Here is a 24,117-nt window from a genome sequence, read left to right as displayed (position 1 = left end):
AAATTAATTTCAAATAAAATAATAAAATAAAATAATTTTTTTCAAAAGCACTTTATGCTAAAACAATAAGACTCTACTTTTAATCAAAGATAAAATTGAAATTCAAAGCAAAGTATAAAATGTAATGTGGTTGGCAAAGTAAAGAATGCGATGGAGTTGATACATTTGGTATTTGAATAAAGGTTTATGAAGCTAATGCTTACCGGGGTTAAGGTTGTTATCATAGTTAAGGCCATGATAAAATTAAGTAGATTTTTTTAGTGTTTTTCAATAATTTGGATATATTAATATTAAAAATAAAAAAAATTATTTTAATATATTTTTAATTGAAAAATAATTTTCAAAAGCATCGGTATTTTTTATTAAGAAAATAAAATCTGTCTTAGTTAATATGATATGGGGCATGTTAAACTTGGAAGACAAAACACTTTGAGAAAGAAGAATTTACAACCCCAACCTAAATAGTATTAAATTAATTAAAGTATAACTAAAGTTATTGGATTCATTGTAACATTATGAGTTAGAGTTTGCTTACAACTCTTTGCTAAAAAAATATATATATATAACTATGAGGGGTGCAGCTTAAGTGGTCAGGCTCTAAGTTTGTTTTCTAAAGATCACCGGTTCGAGTGCTACAAATCTAACTCATAATAATAGGATACTTCAAAAGAATAATAATAAGATAGAGAGTTTTGTTTATTTTAATAAAAAAAAAATAGGATACTTCAAAGAGCTGATAAACATAGATTTTTTTTATGGTTTTTATAGGACAAAACAAGGATTTAAGACAAGATTGACAGTAAAAAAATATATTTTTATGTTAAGTTGCACACTTTCACATCATCATCGTATTACATTAAAAATCAATTAATAAAACTTTCTGAATGGTGGTCTCGAGATTTTAATTTAGAAAGTTAAAGAATTAAGCATACCCTTTAATCACTAAATTTAAGAGAATTATTCTAGCTGTTGAAATTTAAATTTCTACAGTGAGGTTTTTTATTCAACAAAAAAAAGGGGTGGAGATTTTAGAATTTTAAAAACCTCTATTTTTGTTGTATAATAAAATGAATTGCACAACAAAAAAATATTATACATTGAAAATAAAAAAATAATTTCTCTCAAGTATTTACCCTCTATTTTAAGTTTATGGGTGAAACATTAAGAAAACTAATGTATTAATTTTATGTTTACACTCCAATAAAAAATAAAAACAAATATTTTATAATAATAACGTAGTAATACTTTATTTCTACATCCTAATTGAAAAAAAAAGGAAGTGGTAATTAAAACTTTCTTTAATTGATAGTCCAGGATTATTTTTTTTAAAAGATTATTATATTCATTGTACATGTTTTGTTAAATATAAAGTATGTTATTTATCATACATTGTAATATGATATCTCCTATAGAAAAATACACACATTATCAAGTTGAGTAATGGAGTTAAAAAATCAATTTAAAAAAAATAAAAAGCTAAATAAACTAAGTTAATCGTCTAAACTTGTGATCTAAATTATAAGACTTTAATAAAATTATAAAATATAAATTAAAATAAATTATAAAATTTAATCTTCAAAAAATAAAATGTTAGGTGAAATTTTAAATTGATAAAAAAATAAAAAACATTATTAATATTTGCGAACAGTGTTTTACTAGGTGGAATTCTTTTAATATTTTATTAATTAACTAATGTTTTGTTAATATTTTATAAGTGAGCAATTGTGAGAAGAAAAATTAATTTTATCAACTTGCAAATAATATTTTTTTTACAAAAAAAATTAATGGGAGTGCATGTTGTAGTGGCACGGGGAGCCTGTTTGAGAGTGTAATTAGGGTTGTTTTTTAAAATGTTTTTTATGTCGAAATGCATTAAAATGATATTTTTTTATTTTAAAAAAAATTATTTTTAAAATCAGCGTATCAAAACGATTTAAAATATATATAAAAAAATTAACAAAATTATTTTTTAAAATTTTTAAAAATACAAATTGTCCTGCGTTTACAAACGGTCACTCAAAAGAGCACCTTCAGGAAGCTATTGTGAATAGACCCGGCTACTGTTTGTGGGCTGGGCTAATAATAGGGTAGGTTCCAGTGAGTCGGAGTTTAGGTCTGTATTTGAAAGTGCTCCAGTCTAGTCCAGTCCAGTTAAAAATACTGATGCGCTACTCTACTCCGCCCATACACAGAGGCAGCAGAAATTTCAATTTTCTGCAGAAACTGGCTGGTACTACCAAGATTTCATAAATTGCAACAACGGTAAGAATTCTGTTCTTTTACTTGACTAGCATGATTAATTAATCTTTGATTACCCATTGTTAATTACTTGATCATTGTTTGGGATTATTCTCCATTACTGGTTAGGTTTATCGTGATTGTGTTGCTGTAATCTTTAGGAAATGGGAGATTTTTCCAAGCATTTATTGGCAATTAAACGGATGTTTTCTTCAAAGTTTATAATATTACTGTGAGAAATGTGAAAATGGGAGGTGCAAATTATCCACACTGGAAATGCTGAAACATTATCTTAATTTATGGATTGATTGTTTAGCTTATGACATGCTTCATTATCACATATTTGTTCAGATCGTGACCATATGATGTTTACTTCTAGAAAAGCAGACAAAGAGTTTCTTTGTCTCTGTCTTCGTGGTATGTGAGGTGTACACCGAAGAAATTCCATCGAAAGCATGAATCCTTTGTTGGAGGACCTCCAAGAGGACGCTTTGCGGTGAAAGGGTAATATATTCTTTTTCCCTTGCAATCATTGAGTGCTGTCTTGAAGTGAGAAAATCCCTTTTTTAATCTTTGACAAGGGAGGAGCACACCTGTCTCAAAAAGTAATATAGAGATAAAATGGCTGTCAATTTTAATATCTAGATGGTCATCCTCCTGTGATAAAATAGCAAGCAGAAATTACTTATCATTTACATGGAAAAAGTTTGAAAAACTCTCATGACTGTGTGCTATCACCTTTTATATTTTTGTCTAGGTGACAATGTGCAACGTAAAGATAGGTCTTGAAGTTAATAAAATGATCCTCCTCTTATCAGTAAGATAGGTCTTGGTATTGGTTGATTGTGTTACATTTTTCGTGTTTGTTGAGTTTGCAAAAATTTTGTGGGTGGCATTATAATGAATACTAAGTATCAGATGCTTGAAAGAATACTTCGGTTCTCTTTTTTTTTTTTGATAAGACATCAACATAAAGAAGTAGTTGTTAGGGAAGAAGTGACAAATTGAACCCCTCCATCTTCTGTTGTCTAAACCAGCATAAGAATTAGCTTAAAAAGTAGAAACGATGAAATTGAATGACTTGTTAAAAATCCAAGTTTCAAAACGTAGACTGTCAAAGTCACTATACAGTAAAAAATACTAATTTTCAACTATCATATTTTCTTATAAACGCATGGTGGCACACTTGCACTGATATACACCAACAAACAACATTACACGAACCATGTTGATATAAAAATTAAAAACCTCACAGTAAAATTGATTCTTTTCAAGAAAACTAAGATCAAGTTTAAAATTGAGCTTAATATAATGATAATCTATACCAAAACACCAAGACCATAAGTAACTGAACTTCTACCCTATGATTAAAGAGAATTGCGAACAAGAAGTATGAAGACGCCACGAAACTTGATTCATTCTTTGATAAGTCAGAGTAATTTAATGCAGTGTTGTCAAGAGGCGCTTGCCTAGGCACTCCGAGCGAGGCGAGGCGACAACTACTTTATTAGCCTCAGGCAATGAATTTCAATGAAGCACTATCTAGGCAAGCATCTCGTGAGTGGGTGCCAGATGTTAAAATGAGTGCTTGATTGAAATACTTCCTTTTCTGTTGGATTGTTCTTTTTCATTTTTTAACTGATTTATGTTTTGACCTATTTGTTTATTTTTTAATTTACCAAAGGAAACAACTTATGGGTATTTTTGTAAAAATCAAATATTAGGGTAAAAAAATCATCAAAGTGGAAGACATGTTAAAGAAGGATACTTGGAGAGAAAAATCAACCTTACTTTGCGTTGAATAGAGTCAGAGAACAACAATACAAGTACAGAACATGAAAGCATGGATGAAGATGTTTTAGAAGATTAATGAATAATGATGATGGTATTTAAGTTTATTTTTAATCTATTTGACTACTTACTACTTTAAATTATCTTATTTTGTTTTTAGTGTGAAAAATATTTTATATTTTCTTTTGATTTTCTAATGATTTAATCTTAATTGAGAAGATATATTTTAGATTTATATAATATAATTTAATATATCTATGCATATTTCCTTGGTTCATTTGGAAAAGCACCTAGGCGTGCACCTAGCGCCTTGGGCATTTTACAGGCTTGGTATCTTTTAGGACCTTTCGCCTTTGACAACACTGGTTCGATGAAGAACAATAAAGTATTAGGAAAACCTCACACACACAATAATAATTGTTGAAATTGAAGTTTGTTTCCCTAAAAATAAACTTAAATACAAGTTAAATAACCATATTTATAATATGGTAAAAACATCCTAAAGAATGTTGGAAAAACAATAAAAGAATTCTAAATAAAATAGAAAAAATAATCTTAAATCAATTAGAAAACTAATACAAATCCCACTCGGTAGCTTTTAGACCTTATCAGAAGGTCTTCCTGATTTTGATCGCTATGAAATTTAACCCTATATAAAACAACACCTTTAAAATTATCTAGAATAGTTTCAACTTTATCCAACGGTTGAATAGGACAATATGTTTGCCAACATAAAATGATGTATTAGAAAATATAAACCCAAATTCGCCTTTATTGTTCTTGAATGATAGAGAAACTTTGCCAATTAGAAAATCCAAAAAAAAAAAAACAGATACACAAGTTGCTGACTTGGAAATCCTTGCCAAAATAATTTCAACTGCTGCCACTTATATTGTCCTTATAGAAAATGAATTCTTGCTAAATAAGAAGTCCACAAATCATAAAGAAATAAATAGTAAAACTCGTACAACTTCTGGTCTGTATCGTGATGCCTTTTTGGATTTCGATTGATCTGAAACTTTAAACCAACATAAAATAAAACATCTTGAAACTTCTGGTAAAATTTCAGTCCGATCCAGTTAGAATAAAACTACATATTATGAAATATTAAGCCAGAAACTGAATCAGATTGTCCAACCCTTACATGGATTGTATCATTCCTCCTCTTTTCAAAAGGACTTGTACTCGAATCACCAATAGAAACTATGGTAAGATCTAGAGCAACAGTAGCACCCACTTCATTAACCTTTTGTTTAAGCATTTAGAGCTCTTTTTTTGTCAATTTTGCCTCCTATACACTATATAAATATAACAGCTTCTCTCTTGTTTTGCATCCTTTCAACGAGCAAATTCTCTCTCTCGTTTGTATCTTATTGATTCTGATTTAAAGCTTCTCAATCATCAATTAGTTTTCTTGTTTCTGCAAATAACATTGTAATTTCCTTGCACTCATTTACTAAGTTCATAAAAGCTCTTTCACCATCAATCTTTGGAGTTTGGAACCTTAGTTTCTCTTGCTTTTTAGCATTAAAAGCCCTTTAAGATTATCCCTTTTGCAGTTTAGCATCTCTTTTATTTTTTATTCAAACCACTCATCAAATCTCATATTCATCATTTAAATTTGTTTCATGGCTCGTAACATAAAGGCTTGGTTTTCTCTCTTTCAGCGGGGATGTATCACATTTGAAAGACATTGTTAAGATCTAAAAATCACGTTAGTAGTAAGAAAATATATCCCCACACACTTCCTCACATGTTTACACTTAATAGATGTCATTACTCTCGTCTTTCACATAAATTTTCTGCTTTTCATTATAATATGCTCACCTCTTTTACTACTCAATCTCAAAAATTTCAATTATTTAAGAAACTAATTCACAACAAATCAGAAAAATTAATCACTTAAAAACAAAATCCAAAATAGTATAAAGACTCAAGAAGTAATAAAAACTGAAAATTATCAATACTAATCTATGAATACGAAATCGCGAATAACAAAATGAATTTAGGCAAAATATGAATAATACAAAGACATGAAAACAAATTATGAAAATAAAAGTATTGATGAAATAAGACTCAAATAACCCAACTAAGTATTTGTGTGTGTGTGTGTGTGGTGGCCGAAACAAAAAAAAAATGATGCAAAAACTAGATGTTATTTTTTATTTATTTACTTATTTTGTAAATTTTAAGAAAACCCAACCAAGTAAATCTAAAGTATCCCAAATCAAGATTTTTTATAAACATATTTAAAGCAAAAGTGATCGAATTCTATGTTTTTTGAATCAAGATTTGTGGCAAACCCTAATTTGTTTTTTTATGATTTTCTTTGTTCATTTTTATAAGATTTTATATAATCAAGATCCCAAATAATATCTTTTTTTTAACTGATGTCGCGACTAGTTTTTAGAGAAGATAAAGAATTCAACAATAATGGAGTATGCGAAAACTTGAAGATAAAAGGGATATAACCTGATTTAAAGTCTTGTTATGATACCAACTGATGTGAACCCTATGGATATGAAGATCCACAAGTCCACCGTTAAATCAACTCTTTCCAAGAAAGCTAAGATCAAGTTTGGAATTGAGTTTGATATAATGATAACATGTACTGAGACACCAAAACTATAAATAATCGAATCCTCGCCTAATGATTATAGAGAATCGTGAACGAGAAGTATTAAAGACATCACTCGCCTAATGATTATAGAGAATCGTGAACGAGAAGTATTAAAGACATCACGAAACTTGGTTAATTCTTCAATAAATTAGAGTAGTTTAATGAAGAACCAAAAAGTATGAGAAAAAAACTCACACAATAATAATTGCTGAAATCAAAGTCCGTCACAAAAAAAAATCTAAATAACCTTTTTTACAATAGGTAAAAAAATCCTAAATAATACTAGAAAATAATAAAATAATTCTCAATAAAATAAAAGAATAATTCTAAATCAACTAGGAAACTAATACAAATCCCTCACAATAGCTTTTGAATCTTATTGCAAGGCCTTCCCGATATTCAATCACTATAGAATTTTAACCCTATATAAAACAAGGTCTTTAGAATTATCTGGAAAAATTTTAACTCGATCCAACAGTTAAATCAAAAAATATATTTGTCAGTGTAAAACTGTATAATATAAGCTCAAAATCGCCTCTAATATCCTTGAATGATAAAGAAACTTTTCCAATGAGAAAATCTACAAAATAAAAAGATACAAAAGTTGTTGACATGAAAACCCTTTAAAAAATAATCCTAATTGTTGTCACCTATATTGTTATTGTAGAAAATGAATTCTTGTTAAATAAAAAGTCCACAAATCATAAAGAAACAAATAGCAAAATCTGTACAATAATTTTTGGTCTTTATCACGATACATTTTTTAATTCTGGTTGAACTGAAATTTTAACTCAATATAAAACAAGATCTCTGAAAATTTTTGGTAAAATTTTAGCCCTATTTAACAGTCGAATTGAGAATTATACTTGTTAGAGTAAAATTGCATATTATAAAATATTAAATCAGAAACCGAATCTGATTGTGTGAATTGTATCAAAACATCAGTTACATATTTAGCTTTCATGTCCAGCATAGTAATGTATTTTGATGTATACTCAAAGAAATGATGTATATAAAATTTAATACCCTGCTTATTATATAAAAATTTATGGGACAAGTGGACTTCAAAGTCATTAAAATTAGGAGCAAGTGGAATAAGATATCTCATGAAGTAACTATTTATTGTTAGGAACTAATCTTGCACAAAGATTATCGTTGCCTGACATGGACACATCACCAACTAGGAGAGCCAATAAAACAGTCTAGGGAAATAACGCCAGTTGGCATTCCCAGCACGTATTAGGCTGTCCAAATTGATGGCTACTGACCCTAGGTTGAATCATATCATTTTTGTCACGACTGGCTGGCTTTCTTGTTAGTTGCTTGACTCTCTCTATCATGCATGCGCGTGCATACACACGTTTATGTTCACAAATGTAAATTTGCAATTTCCTCTTGGAAATGCTTTGTTGCAGCGTCTCATATGGAGAAGTCTTTTACTCACCATCAACAAAGACCGTGTCAATAAATGAGTAACTCAGCAGTAGAGCCAGTGGCACCATTAAGGACAAGATAAGAAGATCGCTTGAGATGTTTTAATCATACTTAAAGTTGACCAATGGATGCACTGGTGGAGAAGAGTCATCAAATTGAGAAATTTGAGGCAGTGGGAGGGGGAATTAAAATTATGGAGGGTGCAGTGATAGCAATATTATCACATTAACTTGCAGAAAGTCTAGCCCTTGACAGAATCCATTGGAGGAGGCAGAGTTATGTAGTCAACTCCAACTAGTTTGGACTGAGACTTAATTTATTTAAATTTTCCAGAGTACATGCACAAAAACTTGCATGCTATCTACATGCCCCTGGAATTTGATTCGCGTTCCTTTTAGAATCTTAACTTTGTTTAAATTGGTCACCTGTATTTGTGAGTTGCATAGGCAAGTAATGGTGCTTGCTCCATGGAAACAGTCATTAGATTATATGAAACTTTTTTTATATTATTGTAACAACCGGTGTTGGTTAGGTTTTGTTACCCTATGAGAGTAAAAATAGTCTCAAATGCTGCCCTCACCGGTTTGATAATGAATCCAGAAATGTCCAAAGATGCAAAAAGTTGATCTAAACTTGAGAGCTTTTATATCTAAGCTTGAGCGTTATGATATGATGGAATGTGAAAACAAGTCGTTATGCATCCATGTTCACTTAACAGCAGGCAAAGTCCAATCATAAAGCCTTTGGTTTAAGACTTAAATTTCTTTATTTATCTGGTCTCCAGATTGCCTGACTCTGTTTTTTCTTGTTTATGTTGGACTAGCAGAAATTTGAGGTTTTCACCAGTCTACTTTGGACCTCTTGTAAGCATATACCTGAATGGAAGATGATACAACATTTCCTCCCCTCCAACTATGCTGAGAGGACTTGGTAAGTTAAAGTCCGAAAATTAGTCATGTTGCTTAAATATTACAAGTTCTACTTGCCATATTGCTTGTCCCATAGGCGAGAGATGTCTTTTTTATGGTAGGTGCTCCATGTGCTTCAATTACAAGGGGGTGTGACATATGACCTTTATGTGAGTAGCTGCCATGATCAATTAACCTTAGATTCAAGAAATTTCTACTTATTTAGATCAGCTCTACTCTCAACAGTATAGTGTCTCTAAAAGTTTAAATGTGGCTGTTAATCAGTTTTCGGAAAAAAAGAGAGAAGGATTTCCTAGTTCTGCCATATGCCTAAATGTAAACCACCACACGTGATCGTCATCTTCAGGCTTCTCACTGATTAAAAATGTCAAAACATAGTAATCGCCGGGTGTCTAGCTGTCCTCTTAGACGTGTTCCAAGCACAAAGCCTATTTTCTAACATAATTGTTGGCTTCATAAATTAAAGGTGAAGCTTTAATGATGGTAATCTTATCGATATGACGGGCTTGTTGGTTGTGTTGCGCTTGTCATGTAACTTGAGCTCAGAATCTTAGGGGTTGACATACGGTGGACAAAATGCAGCAGACGCTTTAAAAAGGATAATTTGGTCCATTTCTCAGGATAAGACATCAACATATCCGAAAGAAGTTGTTAGTGGAGAACTTTGTTCAGCTGTACATTCTTCAATTCAATTAATTGGTCTAATGATAAAGGCTTGAGAAATTTGAAATGACTTCGGGCCCGGATAAGTTCAAATTTCAAAGTATAATCAATCAAACATGCGATGCATAAATAGAAACTCCATATTCTGTCTCATTATTATGATTTACAGGACACACCTGGATATCCATACTAATTGAAACAATATCTTAATGAAATTTCACTATCCTAACATAAATGTATGTTTGGGTACTTATTTTCATAATATATTTCTTAGGGTAGCCTATCAAAAATATATTTCATACTCTAACAATATCCTTAACGATTCTAGTTTTTGGCTGGCAAAAATTAGAACACTGTATTTCATAGAAATATAAGAATTTTGCTGCACTACGAATATGTGAAATGTAATGTAACTTAAGTGATCTAGCATGAGATACCCAGCTAAGTGACTGTTTCGTATTGGAGTTGCTACTAAAAAGACGGGATTTGAAGAGGATATTGCTCAATATGGAGTCATGGACTCATCTGTAATAGAAGAGTGGACTAAAGCACTTGGCAATCAAAGTATATGTATCGCAATTGTTAGACACTGCACAGGCCGAGGCCAATCATCTCACCTTTTCCTCATCTGGCTGATTATCTTGTGAACTGTCTTCCTCCACTTGTATGTCACACGCATAAATCTTTGATGAAAGCTTTGGTCTGGCAAGTTGCAACCATCTCATGGATGCAAGTTGGAAAACTTGAGAGTAGTCATTCATCGAAAGACTTCAAAATTATCTTCCTAAAATGCTAGGAGGATTTGCCTTCAAATTCTACCCTTTTGGACCCTTTTCAATGAGACTGTGTCTGATTAATGATCTTATTTTTTATGCGTAGTCCATCTCCCAAATAGGGGCTTGGTTTGGTTTCTATTGGTGAGTTCAGTGCATGGGGAGACTGCATAGCAATTAACAGTTTTGCTGCATTGAAAGCATTCATTGGATTTTGTGTCTGATTTAAATGGACAAGGGTCTTGAACTTTTAGATGACATTTTAGGAAGCTATGTTCATTTAGATTTCTCTGTTGTCTTGTGACAAATTAAATAGTTTCAAGTTTGTCCTCACTGATTTAATGCAGAAGCATCCAAAGAAATGAAACAAAGAATCTAAAATTGCTATGCTTTTATCTTTGCTGTAGCATTTGATGTTATTGCGTGATCACAATATGCTGTCCCCCTAATCAGCTTGATGGCTGGCCAATACTTGGCTTAAAAGCTTTAGTTAAAGAACACAAGTTATGTTTTACACGCAGAATTCTGGAGACTTTTCCAGTCTGCTTGGAACTTCCAAAGCATATACCTGAAAGGAAGATGATTCAGCGTCCCCTGGCACCAACTTCGGTGAGAGAACTTGGTGAGTTGTAGGAAAAGCTGCTGCTTTTCCTTACAGATCGTGTTTGTTAGTAACACCAAAGTTGTTCCATAATGTGCTTCAATCCCTAGGGTGTGGTGCCACAAAATTTTTATCAGACTAGCCACCATAATCAATCAAAATTGTACATCCAATAAATGCATCCTATCATCTTTCTGTTTTTTTTAGCTGCAACCCTATAGTCTTGTGTGCATTTTAGGTGTGCCTTTTAGAGGACTGAACAGGTCAAGGGGAGTTAATGAGAGTGTAACTCCCTCTTGCATCCCCTATCCAATGTGTTTTTGTAGGTCTCATCAGTCATCACTTCTCACCCTGTTGCAAGCTTGTTCGGCATCCTTTTATGATTCATCGTTGCTTGTCTTCATCTGATTCCCATGAAAAATGCATAAAGAATGACATTTTGTGTGGTCTAGTAATAATTAATTAACTTTCAGGATCAGACACGGCAAATATTCTGGGGCAGAAACAGGAACTTTTAATTCTTCAAGAATTCTGTCGGCAGGTAGGGAAGTACCAATATCAACCCGAGTGTTGGTCTCTTCTTGAAGAGGTAATATTTTATAGGCCATTGCCCTGTAGAACTTTGTAAATACTAAAGTTGAATCTCTTTTTTCTTCCCTGGATGGTTATGAAATATCCACTTGATCAAATTGTTAGGTAAAGAGTGGTCGAAGCAGCTGCTTTTGTGCATGTTGATAATGCTATTTTCATGCGCCAGCATAAAAAATTCAGAATGATGAAATTCTGAGTCTTTCTTTTTTGGACTCCTGTTCAGTTGAAAATTAGATAACATGACAAGGAAGGGTTCTTCTAACTTCTACTCTCCTGTACACCACAGCAATTTCCATGAAATTCCTTAGCACTGGAAGAGTTTAGAGAAAAAATACTGCCTGCAATTTTAGTCGTGAATTTGGACATCCTATGCTGACTATCAATCCAGTATTTTCAAGCCGACTTAAAATAGCAAAGAATACCAACCGAGTGAGGAGACAAGTAGCCAAAAAGAGCCAAAAATGCCAAATCATTAGGATACCATTCTCTGGTTTCGTGGTCCCACTCTTGAGCATCTCCTCATTTTTCTCATCCGTGACCCGCAAGAATTAATATAACTCAGTCAAACCAAATAGCAAGTGAGACATCAATTATAATTGAATTTTACTGTTTGTATTTTTTTAATTCATATATAAGTATATGATCTACTTGTATTTTTTTAATTTATATATAAGCATATGATCGCTAGGATTCATATGCAAGTATGGATTCATATACAAGTATATGATCGCTCGGATCTTGACTTAATAGGTTTTCTCTTGTAATTTAACTTTTAAAAATAATCATCTAATTAGATTACATCTAGAAGCATATCCACCTATGGAAAAAAAAAATAGTCTAATGATAAGAGTTTGGGGTCAAGAAGTTTGATTTTTCTATGGTCTTAAGTTCGAGTTATGTGATTGCTAATATGATAATTACTGGAAGCTTATATGATTCTTAACTTTAAGACTCGTGGGATTAGTCGAGTTATAAACAAGCTGGCCGGACATCCACGTCAATAATAATAAAAAAAAGTCATAGTAAATAATTCAGATTTTATGTGGTCTCTGCCTTCTTATAGCTGCATTGACCCAGAATTGAGGAGGAGGAAATCTTTAGAATCACGGATCATAGACCCACTATTCTGTTCCAAGTAAAAAATCTTCGTAGTCTACTCTCTCAGCTCAAGAACTTGGAAAATGTTTTCCTACTGAATAGTAATAATAATAAAAGTCAAGAACATGAAAAATCGAATAAATAATGCTTCTAAGAGCAATCCAAAATTGAAAAATCAACATGATTTTTTCTGTTTGTGGTCTTAAATATCCCTTCTTGAGTACATAAAATGACACGGCATCGTGATCCTCTTCTCTCGTGGAGATGAGTTCTAATCTTGATGACAAGACTTTGATTTTTCTTGTTAATACATGTGTCTCATGCATATGATGTAAATTTTATTTTTAGTCAGAATGTTTAATTTGAAGTCACTGTAAAGCTTCTTTTTTACCAACTAGAGGCTGAATATATTCTGAATTACATAATAGAGAGACAGTTCTCTTCTGATTTTGATTTTAAGGTTTCCCCTTTTTTTCTTAGTTCGAACCTCTGAACCAAGATCTCGAAATCTTAAGGAATGGAAGACACCAAAAATCGAACACCTTGTCAATGGCCATGAGATCAATATAGCCAATGTTTCAAAGTCAATTGTTGTCGGCACTTACTTTAGATGCTGTTTAGGATTGCATTTCAAACTTTTATGTTTTATGAAAATTTAATTTTTTTATTTAAAATTAATTTATTTTTTATTTCCAGATCGGTTTAATATTTTAATATTAAAAATAATTTTTTAAAATAAAAAAATATTATTTTAATGTGTTAATATTTTTAAATAAATATTATTTTTTAAAAAATAAATATTAATAAAAGATAGCAAGCACCAGTACAATCCTATACCAGACAGGTTTTTTTTTGGAAGAGAGTAGAAAATTAAAAGGATTTTGCCGACTTGAGAGGTGCAGGAGCCGCTGATGATGATCTGACAGTGTCTTGGAAGCACGTGAGTCTGACACGTGTATCGAGGCGGAGATTGGGTCCAAGCTAAAACTCTCGTGACTTAATACCTTTCTCGTGAGGTCATCATGTGTCCTTAGAGTGGGGTCTCCGGCCACATTGTACTCTTTCTTGGTCCCTCCCTGTTGCTCTTAGCTTGGGCCGTCTATGGGTTTAGGCCTCAGATTCTCATAAAGCCCCATGAATCAGAAAATCCAGCACGCACGCACGCACAAATACACACACACACACACACGTATATGGTGGTGCCAGCTTTCGAAGACGAGTTAATAACCCTTGAATTTGATTTTTACTTGGAAAATATTCAGCAATGGCCCAAAAATAAACACCTCTTTGTTTTCAAATTGTAAGATTTTTTTTTCATTTTCGAATTTTCGGAATTGGAGAGGGTTAGTGCTTGTTGTGTTTTTCGAAACCTTGGCCAACCTTTCAATAAATCCGGGGGGGAAAATAATGTAATGACTTGGGGGTTTCCTGATTCTGTCTGTAAATTGCTTATCACCCTTAAATCTTTGATAAGAACAAACAATTGTGCATTCAGATTTATGTCCTCGTTTATGATGAAAGTTTGACTGTAAATTAAAGGGTTTTTTTTTAATCATGGAATTAAGTAATTAAGAGATACGAGGTTGAAGAGTTGAGTCACATGCATGATAGACCATCTGGAGACGTAATGGTTTGCAGGCAGGGCTCAAGGGAGGAGAGTTTCTATCGATTAAATGAGATTTTAGAGTAGGGTTGTTGACTAGCTGTGGAGACATGCATCTTGCTTAATTTGCAGCTTCAAGTCTCCTCGAATTTAATGACATCAATATTTTGCATGGTGCCTAGGCTATTTGACCCATATAGGTGGCTAAAATGGTGCCCTTCTTGACCCCGGCCCAGACCTTGAATTGGCAAGCTCTATATATACGCCAAAGCTGCTTTTTGTTATGTTTAGCATCGTCTTTTTTCTTCTTTTCTTGATGTAAAAAAAAAAAAAAACAAATTGGTTTTCAAAAAACTGTGATGGCGATTGCTGGTTTTGTTTTTCTTTCCCACAAAAATTTGAAAACAGATACGGAAAATAGAAACCATACAAAAGGAAAGCAAATGATGCTTTAATTAATGGATTGACATGGTTTAGGGTTTGGTGGAGCTTGGTTGTGAATATTTGTGCTTCAGTTTTGATGATGTAAAGAGTCAAATTTAGGGCACACAAACACGGTAAAGCTGGCATTCTGGTGCTGAGCTTTGCCTTTTGTTTCAATACACAATTAATGGGTGCGTGATCTAGTTAGTACTCTTGACAACAAGGCGACAAGCAGGAGGGAAATGATAATAAGATCTTGAGGGAGGACATTGCCAATACATCCAATTATTGATGCACTGATGCAATTATGCCTTTCATTGTGCCCTTGGGAGAAAGGAAAGGTAAACCTGCATGAGAGAATCTGGCAATAGAAGAACCCGTGAAGAAAAGGAATGGCCCACAAAAGGGCTATTCTTCTTTCCCACTGATCAATATGCGCCTCTCTGCATGCACAAAGGATAAGAAACTCAAATTCTTAGGAGATATTTTACAAGAAGTAACATGAAAGACTACAACTAGATGAGCATCATAACTTGATGTGAATTATTAATTATATTCTTGAAAAGGTCATCATTTCATACCTCATATATATATATATCTACTGATCGTGGAAAATCTGGGTTCAACTCAAACTCTAGATATCTAATTAAGTCTTAATTAATATATAAAGCTAATTGGCTTTCGTGTCTTGCTGTAGGTGACAGCTAATCTAGTGTAGTAATTCTACCACTACATGTTGAAATATTTATAGCTAGACGAGTATCAAAAAGATAGAATTGAGATTTGTGTTGAGAAATGGTAGGAGAAATGTCACACCAACAGATAGCTGACCACCTTACTCCTATCGAAGACACGGTTTCACTAAATTCTGGGATTCCTTCCAGCATCAGTTGCCACAGCGTGGAGCAAGAAAATTCTAACACAACTGGGATTATATATATATATTCAATGATTCCAGAATTAAAAAAGCAAGAATTTTCTGCATTCGAAGACAAATTAGCTTTAGTGCCTCCGATTCGCTACTATATAAATAATATGAGGCGTATATTCTTCAATTGACCTGGAGTTTGGTAAGTACAGAGACTCGACCTAATCCCACGTTTAATTGTCCACAAATGACTGGCTATATTAGTAACAATTTGCAATATATATATCTGTTATGGATGACTTGTGACGGCCTCACTCGTTCAGTCTCTGGGATTATAATTTCTTGCAAATGTCCAAGATGGTGTCTGTCTATGTAAAGTCTGGCTAGCTATTTTGATCTTATATATAGTTTAGCTAGCCATTTTCTTATAGCTTTCTTTGTAATTTAGCCATGTATTGTGCCTAGACTGCATCACCCTGTAGCTTTTTTGGGTTAAAGGTGAATCAATGAAGAATAAATCTCATCTTATCCCAAAAGATAAAAGCAAATTGAATCTCACCCTAAAGCCAAATTGATTCAAAAAAAAAGAATTGTAGATCAAAAGAAAACACATAGGATTCCAAAGGATTTGCTTAACGGCTCAACGCTACGCTGTGCAATATTATATGTGAAGTATAATTTTTTCGGAAAGTTCAAATTATAGATGGGTCCTATGTATCTCACACGACTAAAGGGTTATCTGGATATATTTTGCATGGTTGCCGCGCCCTTGAACTTCCATGTTTAGGCCACGCATGACCACTAAAGGAAGGGGAATATCCCTCTAATCGCACAAAGACGTTTATGGCCACTCTGTTTGTGGAAGTTCAGGAAAAACTGTATTATGAAGGGGATAAAAAGGTCAATCTATGCTATATTTCTTCATGGCTTTAGATTTGGGTTTGGAATAAGAAAAAGTTCAAAGGGGAAGAAATAAAGAAGAAGAAGAGGGACCTTCCAAATTAATCTCCCCTTGAGCACTTTCACTGTATACTAGGATGTGAGGGAATAATAGTTACAACAGAAAGAGGGACATAAAGGGAGAAAAACCCTCAACAAAATAATGAAAAACAAGAAATCGATTAATTAAAATTCCACAAACTCGATCGATTGTAATATGATAATATATATATGGTTTTTTCTGTATATTCATAAGGCTTTAAAGATTGATTAATTGCTCTAAAAACTAATCCAATGTTGATCTCCTCCGAATCGTATATATTAAAACTCAGCCCGTTTTCCTTTTTACCTATCTAAATTAAACGGCTATTACTTAATTTAACCTTCGAGGAAAAAACAAGGGTGGTAAAAAAATTAGGCCAAAACCCAAGAAAGATCACGTATTGTATTTATTGTGGTCGGGTTTAATTAACCTAAATCAACAAATAAAAAATTTGATTTTAATTAAAAGATAAATATGGACAGGGTTCGAATTTTTTACCAAGAACCATTCAATCGTACACACAAATTTGATCTAACGATTACATATATATATACACTTGAAAGTTTCCTTTAATAATGTAAGATTGGATTACATCTTATTTATAGTATAATGGAGTAAGACTATTTTCTTAAATCAAATTAGCAAAATAATTAAATATTACGTAAACTAAATTGTTGAGTAAGATCACGACCCAAAAATGGTTTTATATAGCTTAAACTCGCTTAAACTAGTCATCTCTAAGAATTAATTACAACGGCATGAAAAGGGATAAAAGAGAGTATCTGAAAGAAAACGAAACTTGAAAAAATGGAGTAATAATATTCCATAGCAATAGTTCGATCGGAAATATAGTAAATCAAACCCTCAAATTCACTTAATGCATGGTTTAGACAAGGTGTACTATAAGCTTGGCGAGTCAATCAATAACCCAGTGATGGCAGCTGTGGGGTAAGAGAAAAGGTTAAGAAGATAAGTCCTATCCATCTATAGCTCTAGCTCCTTGCATGCCTTTACCATCCTCAAAGCTTTTTAAGCTTCTCATTCTTCTAAGCCATCCATCCTTTTAATATATATATCATTCCATTTAAATCAAGGCCCTTTTAGGGTTTGGGTGTTTTATAACAGGAACAAAGGAAAAGACAGAAAGTGACAACGTCATCCTTTAAAAGAAAAATTATTGAAGAAATACTTATAAGCAAAGAGAGAGTAAAAATAAAGAACAACGTTTGATTATGAATCAAGTGGGTCTGGATTTTCTTCCTTGGCCTTTGCTTATCTCTCTCCTCTGCGTACAGTTGTTTTTTTTTTAGCCTTTTTTTTTTCTCTCTCTCTATCTTTTTCTTCGTATATATTTTTTTCGTAACTTTTCTAATTTGCCAACCTCATCCTTGGTCTGCCATTGTAATCATCACCTCCTGTATACTGATTATTTCTATTTCTATTATTTTTCCCTTCTCTCCTTTATATAGACATAAATAGACAGAAAGGAGAGAGTTATTGGGCAGTGAAAGGTTTTTAAGGAAAAACCAACTTACTGTCCGGTCTTTCTATGTTTGATTGCATGGTGAGCCCTCTCTCATCTAGCTTATTAGTTGATGATTTTTGAGAGGGAGAGAGAGAGAGGTTGTTAAAGAAAGATTGGAAAGAGATACATCTGAATTGTGTTGCAGATTTGCTCAGTGAAGCAATCCATGGCTAGATAGCGACTTGGAGAATAACCCATCATGATCATCATCTCTTCACGAGATTTTGGTTTTGCTACCCAATGAATGATGCCTTTCTGTGTCTATAGTTCACTGCCACCTGTTTATCAATAAAGCTTTGTTTAGTTTAGTTGTGTCCAAAGCTAGGGATTCTCTATTTCTGCTCTTGTTCTTACATCTTGTTGTTTCTTCAAGAGTGAAAAGTGGACTCTTGAACAGAAGCTACTTCAAATAAAAGTAGCTAGCAAGAAATATATCAAACAAAACAAAGGGGGGTATCATTTCTTGGTTTTTCTTTGTTGGAGTTTTCTTCCTCACAGACATGTTCCCTGCAGCCATGTCCAATTCAACTTCTTTGTCTGAAGAAGCTAGTGTATCTTCTGGCACAAGAATTCAAGATTTTGGTAGCTTAAATCAACTGGCTTCAACCATCTCTCCTCTGCAGCAGCAGCAGCAGCAACAACAAAGGACCATCAAGAAGAAGAGAAACTTACCAGGAAACCCAGGTAGGTTTTCTCTATACTCTCTTCAATACCGTGTTAAACTATTTTAGACATGCTAATACCATATATATACGCAACGGTTTCATTATATATGGTCTTGCAGACCCAGACGCTGAAGTGATAGCATTATCTCCAAAGACCTTATTGACCACCAATAGATTTGTGTGTGAGATCTGCAACAAGGGGTTTCAGAGGGATCAGAATCTTCAGCTTCATAGGAGGGGTCATAACCTTCCTTGGAAGCTGAAGCAAAGAAACAGCAAAGAAATTAAAAAGAAAGCTTATGTTTGCCCCGAGCCTACGTGTGTTCACCATCATCCTTCAAGGGCTTTGGGTGACCTTACAGGTATCAAGAAACATTATTGCAGGAAACATGGGGAGAAGAAGTGGAAGTGTGAAAAATGCTCAAAGATCTATGCTGTTCAATCAGATTGGAAGGCTCACTCTAAAACCTGTGGAACAAGAGAGTACAGATGTGACTGTGGAACCCTTTTCTCCAGGTGAGTTTTTTCTCTTCTTTTTTTCCCCTAACCTTTTTATCTTGAGGGGTTTCAAATTGAATATAGTTTTTTGGTCTTTCTACATTTCTGTTCATCTCAGAGTCCCAATGTTCCCTTCTTTATTAATTTTTGATGTTTTACAGTTATGCACTGTTTTTTACTATATTGGGATTCATAGCAAAAAAATTTATCTTTTGTTTGAGTGGGAAGTCTCATCTCATGTCTTCAGGATGGTCTTTGTATTTTGTTTCAGTCTGTTCTGTTTCAGTGGTTTGTTTTTATACAAGAGTGGCAAGCTCTGCATGGAATATATCTGGAGCTTATATGCATTGGCAGGTATCCTAGAAGTGGACACCATTAATACAAGTGTCTGTTACTGCTAACATTGTAAGAGTAACTGAAAGCAGTGCCTCTGAAATCTGAACCTGCCAATTTCAAATTTTGAAAACAACAAACAAGACACTAATAAGGAATTATGGGAGAACAATCAACTTAATCTTTTGTTTTATATATTGTTTTGTGTCTTAATTCAAGATGAGTTAGCTAAGTAATTTTTTTCCTGTCTCCTGCATTCAAATGCATGAATCATAATTGTATTGTTATATTCTTGGTTGGGGATCTGGGCTCTGAAGGAGCACCATTGTTACCTGTTTTGATATACATCGCCATCCACAATATTAAACAACGTTTGATCGATGCTATATTTGCATTTCCCTCGAAGGGTTTGACGTGCTTTTTCACCGTGATTACTTCTTTTGGTACTTTATGACGGGGGAGGGGACTGAAGTCTCAAAAACAATGATGAATATTTGTTCTTGTCCAAGAAAAAAGTGAAAGGAAAGCTCTTAATTTGCTTTTGGGGGGGATTTTCATGGTTGAGTAAAACCCGTGATGATTTCTTTCCCTTGAAGAATGCCATGATTTACTTGCAGAAAATACTGAAACGGTACTGTGACCTTCCACCATGACCAAAACTGATAAATCTGCAAGAAAATCTGATACCCTAATTTGCTTTCATCTTCTTTCATTTGCATTGCAGATTTTGGGGTTTCAATTTCATATCTTTGTTACATGCATGCGCTCGACTTTCAAAAGCCTTTCATGTTATCGTTGTTCACCAATTTCTTGAATTTTGATCCTTTTTACCATCAATGACTATTTCTGCATGCATAATCCATAAACATCAATCAATTCTCATGAATCTAGCTCTCTTTCTCTCTCTACACTTTAGTTTTGACCAAAAAAGATAGTTTTACTTTAGTGTTTGCTCTAGCTTTACGACAATCATGTGTCTATCCAATCCGCATGCATGGCCTTGTGGTCTCTCACCCTTTGAAATACAACAATTTAAGATTAAGTCAAGCGAAGAAAGAGACATTAATCCTTAATACAGTCTTCTCCATTTACCTTTTCTTCTTGATCCCGTTTCTCGTTTTTTTGGTCATGTGTTTTTTTTTTATAAATCAAGATGATAAGCATTGATAATTAACTATTACCAAGTATATCCTTTCTCTCTTGCTGTTCAGGATTCTTTAATTTCTTTTCTTTTTTTCTTAATAGTGTACTGTATCTTTTTTCTTATCTTTCTTCCAAATGTAGAAAATCATGATATGAACATATCAATGGTGTTAAGATTTGAACTCCTCATCATCATTAATTATTTGTTAATCACAAAACTAAATTTATTATTTTGGTTTGGGATACTGTTCACTGATGATCTCTTTATGTGCATGCATTGTCGAAACTACAGGAAGGATAGCTTCATAACCCACAGGGCATTTTGTGACGCGTTAGCTGAAGAAAGTGCAAGACTCTCAGCTCACCAGCTAATTATCTCCCAAAATCCAAATGCCCACGCTCTCCTCCTTCAAAACCCACTTCAAACCCACCACCCTCATTCTCTCTTTTCTACCACAGCTCACCACCAAATCTCCTTCACTTCTCCTTGGGACCCACCTCACCATCAGAACCCTTGCAGTAATAACCCCCTAAACCCAGTTCACATCAAGCCTGAAACTACCGGCCATTTTCAAATCCCCGCTTCACTTCTCCAAGAACCACCACTAACAATGCCTAGCCACAAGGGCTTGTTAGCCCCAACCTTCCAAAGCCTGTCGAATGCTGCCACGTCACAAGCAGCATCACACCACTTGTCAGCCACTGCACTCCTTCAAAAGGCTGCCAGTGTGGGTGCCACTCAGACCTCAGTGGGTCACAGTCACATGACCCAGCTGGACATGGGCGAGTTGGGATCAGCGGGTCAGGTTCATGTTGACTCGGTGAGTCACGTCTCTCAGGGTCCCAGTTACAACCTTAACAGCCTTGCCACGTGGCAGAAGAGTGATCGCCTGACAAGAGACTTTCTGGGTCTGACTGCGCCTGAGTGTGGGGATCATCATGGCCATGCTGCTAGCAATGCGAATGGGAGTGTTAACGTTAGCATGAATGTGAGGGAAATTCTAACCTATACAGGGGGTGTAGGGTTCCACCAGCAGCAATACAACGAGAGAGACCACTCGCTGCTGAAGCCCCACGGTGGTTTTGGATTCGCTCAGCCTTCTGCCTCTGAAGCGTGGGGTGATTGCTAGGGAGCCCCAAAAAGGAAAGGGTAAAATGGTGATTCCATTGATTCCCTTCAAAATGGCCGAGGTGCCCCATGTCTCCTTTGCCACAAGAATTTAATGGAGGTTTTTGAAGAAAAATCTAGAACCTTTCTTATGCCATCATCAACCTCATCTTCCATGCAAGCTTATTATCTCTCTTTACTTTAAGACTGCTATCAGCAATTTCTCAATATCCTGCCTTTCATTTTTAACTTTTGTCCACCTTCTCTTGAATGATAGATTTAGATATGGTAATCAAGAGGATTGGCCTTAATTACTAGGTGACGATGGTGGCTGCCTTGTAATTTTGTTGCGGAAAAATTATGTCACATGTAGAATATAGTAATAATTTCTCCATGGAATTTGGTTTTATGGGCACTATTTCTAAACATCATTTCCTTGAGAACATATCCCATCTTTATCTAGCTAGACAGCTATACAAGAAGATCACATGAGACTACATGTTTGTGTTTGCATTAGAATTGGGAAGGGTTTGGTTTTGAGCTAAGAACTTCTTTTTGTTCACTGTCCCTTTTTTGCTGTTTATGCAAGGTGGGCATAAAAGACAACCCTCATGGACCTCACTGGCCCTAATTTGCTACCGTTATTATCTTATTATGAACAAAAGTAAATCTTTTTTTTGTTCAAATCTTTATGCCCCCTATCCCTTTCATGTTAACTTTAATCATCGATCCAAGTATCGATCAAGTGTCAATCCCACATGTTTCAAATTACAATTTATGTGCTTAAATTGGTTCCAGGTTTGATGATCTTGATCATGGCGCCATCAGCTGTGGATGTTCGTTATGTATATTAATAGAGAACCCACATTTAGACTTGGAAGAAATGCTGAGACTGAGTGCAATGTCGTTCGTGCACATGATCAGATTTCGAAATAGCAATATTACTCCGGCAATCACTTAGGTTTTCTCTCCACTAACTTCAAATTGCATTGATGACAGCATATTTACACGCTCCAGGTGACAGGAAGACGACGCTTTCTACATGCAAAGGATTAGGATTAGGACAAACGCCCTCCATCTTTAAGGAAATGACCACCAAAAATAATGCGTGAAGAATAGAAGCTTTTGAGAATTAAAGGAGGAGATATGTTGTGGGATATAATTATATATTATGGAGGGGTACAGGTCTACTGTGAAGGGAAGATAAGCGAGTACCAAATGAGGTAAGCATGCATGTCAGTGGAGGGCCATGCCTTGTACACTTGATATTGATCACGAGTGTCTCCTTCTCTGCAACTCAATCAACAGTGATAGCCCATTATCATGTTTTTAAGATGTCTCCTTCGTGTTTCTTGGCAACAATCCCTTTGATTTATTCGGGAAAAGGAAAAAAGCCCTTCAATTCACGTTAGTTATATTGTTCGATAGCAATGCAAATGCTTAATTAATTAATGGCATTTAATTTCGTTACTTATCTATTAACTTAAAAAAAAGGCAATTTGCTACTTCTATCAAGATTTGGGCAATTCCCTCTTGTTGGAGATCTAATCCAATGGAATGAATAAACAAAACAATATATATATAGTAGCATGTAAGGCTAGCTAATTAATTTCCTTAGCAAGATTTTCATTGAGGTTTGTGTTCTTAGAAATGGATATGGAGTTTTCTTCTATATTGTGGATGGGAAAGAGGGTTTTGACTTTTGATGTGTTAGCATAAGGTTATTTTTCATGTGAAAATTTGGTTGGAGATATTAATTGATCTATATATATTTGAATATAATATCTTACAACATATATATATATATACTTAATTAAATCTTTACCATAGAAATTGAAGGTTATTTATTTTGATCTTTATGATAAAAATCAACATATACATACCATATTGAATATTAAAACCTCTCAAATTAAATGAATTGATTTTAGACCCAAATAAATAAATAAATAATATTATATCCGCCATGTGTAATTAACCGTTGCCTAGCTATAAATATTGAATTATTTTTCACATTTTATTGTTTTAGCTCTAGTGTGTGTGAAAGATACGGTTTCAAAATAATTAATACAATGACTATTCTGAACCTTTATTATGTAAACGGTACTGATATCTATACAGGACAAAATTTAATCAGGGGCAATTTCCCCGCTTTTCTTCGTGACTGACTGGCTTCGCCACTGTTCACACACCGAATGAAAAGTTTGCCTCTGTACTTCTTTAGCATGTCTGTC

The 24,117-nt window shown here is 33.9% G+C and overlaps 1 protein-coding gene and 1 long non-coding RNA gene across 8 annotated transcripts; both read left to right on the top strand.

Moving 5' to 3' along the window:
- The first annotated feature begins 2,103 nt into the window (after positions 1–2,103).
- On the top strand, positions 2,104–12,299 carry LOC18096151 (uncharacterized). Of its 7 annotated transcripts, none has more exons than XR_002980251.2 (6): positions 2,112–2,262; positions 2,618–2,742; positions 8,910–9,013; positions 10,970–11,070; positions 11,523–11,638; positions 11,746–12,299. It is a non-coding gene; the product is annotated as an uncharacterized LOC18096151 (long non-coding RNA). The 7 variants fall into 7 exon arrangements; XR_008058553.1 differs by adding an exon at positions 3,963–4,123 and having other exon boundaries at positions 11,523–12,299; XR_008058552.1 differs by having other exon boundaries at positions 2,104–2,262; positions 2,590–2,742; positions 11,523–12,299.
- Positions 12,300–17,859: 5,560 nt separating this feature from the next.
- On the top strand, positions 17,860–22,329 carry LOC7480015 (protein indeterminate-domain 12). Its single transcript, XM_002302054.4, has 3 exons — positions 17,860–18,823; positions 18,924–19,320; positions 21,071–22,329. The coding sequence occupies exons 1-3, from the start codon at positions 18,640–18,642 to the stop codon at positions 21,906–21,908; spliced, it is 1,419 nt and encodes a 472-aa protein (XP_002302090.3). The 5' UTR covers positions 17,860–18,639; the 3' UTR covers positions 21,909–22,329.
- The last annotated feature ends 1,788 nt before the right edge of the window (positions 22,330–24,117 follow it).

The sequence above is a fragment of the Populus trichocarpa genome, chromosome 2 (genome assembly GCF_000002775.5).
Source record: "Populus trichocarpa isolate Nisqually-1 chromosome 2, P.trichocarpa_v4.1, whole genome shotgun sequence".
NCBI classification, from domain to species: Eukaryota; Viridiplantae; Streptophyta; class Magnoliopsida; order Malpighiales; family Salicaceae; genus Populus; species Populus trichocarpa.
Note: the sequence above shows the minus strand (reverse complement) of the source record. Positions and strands in the feature narration are given on the sequence as shown.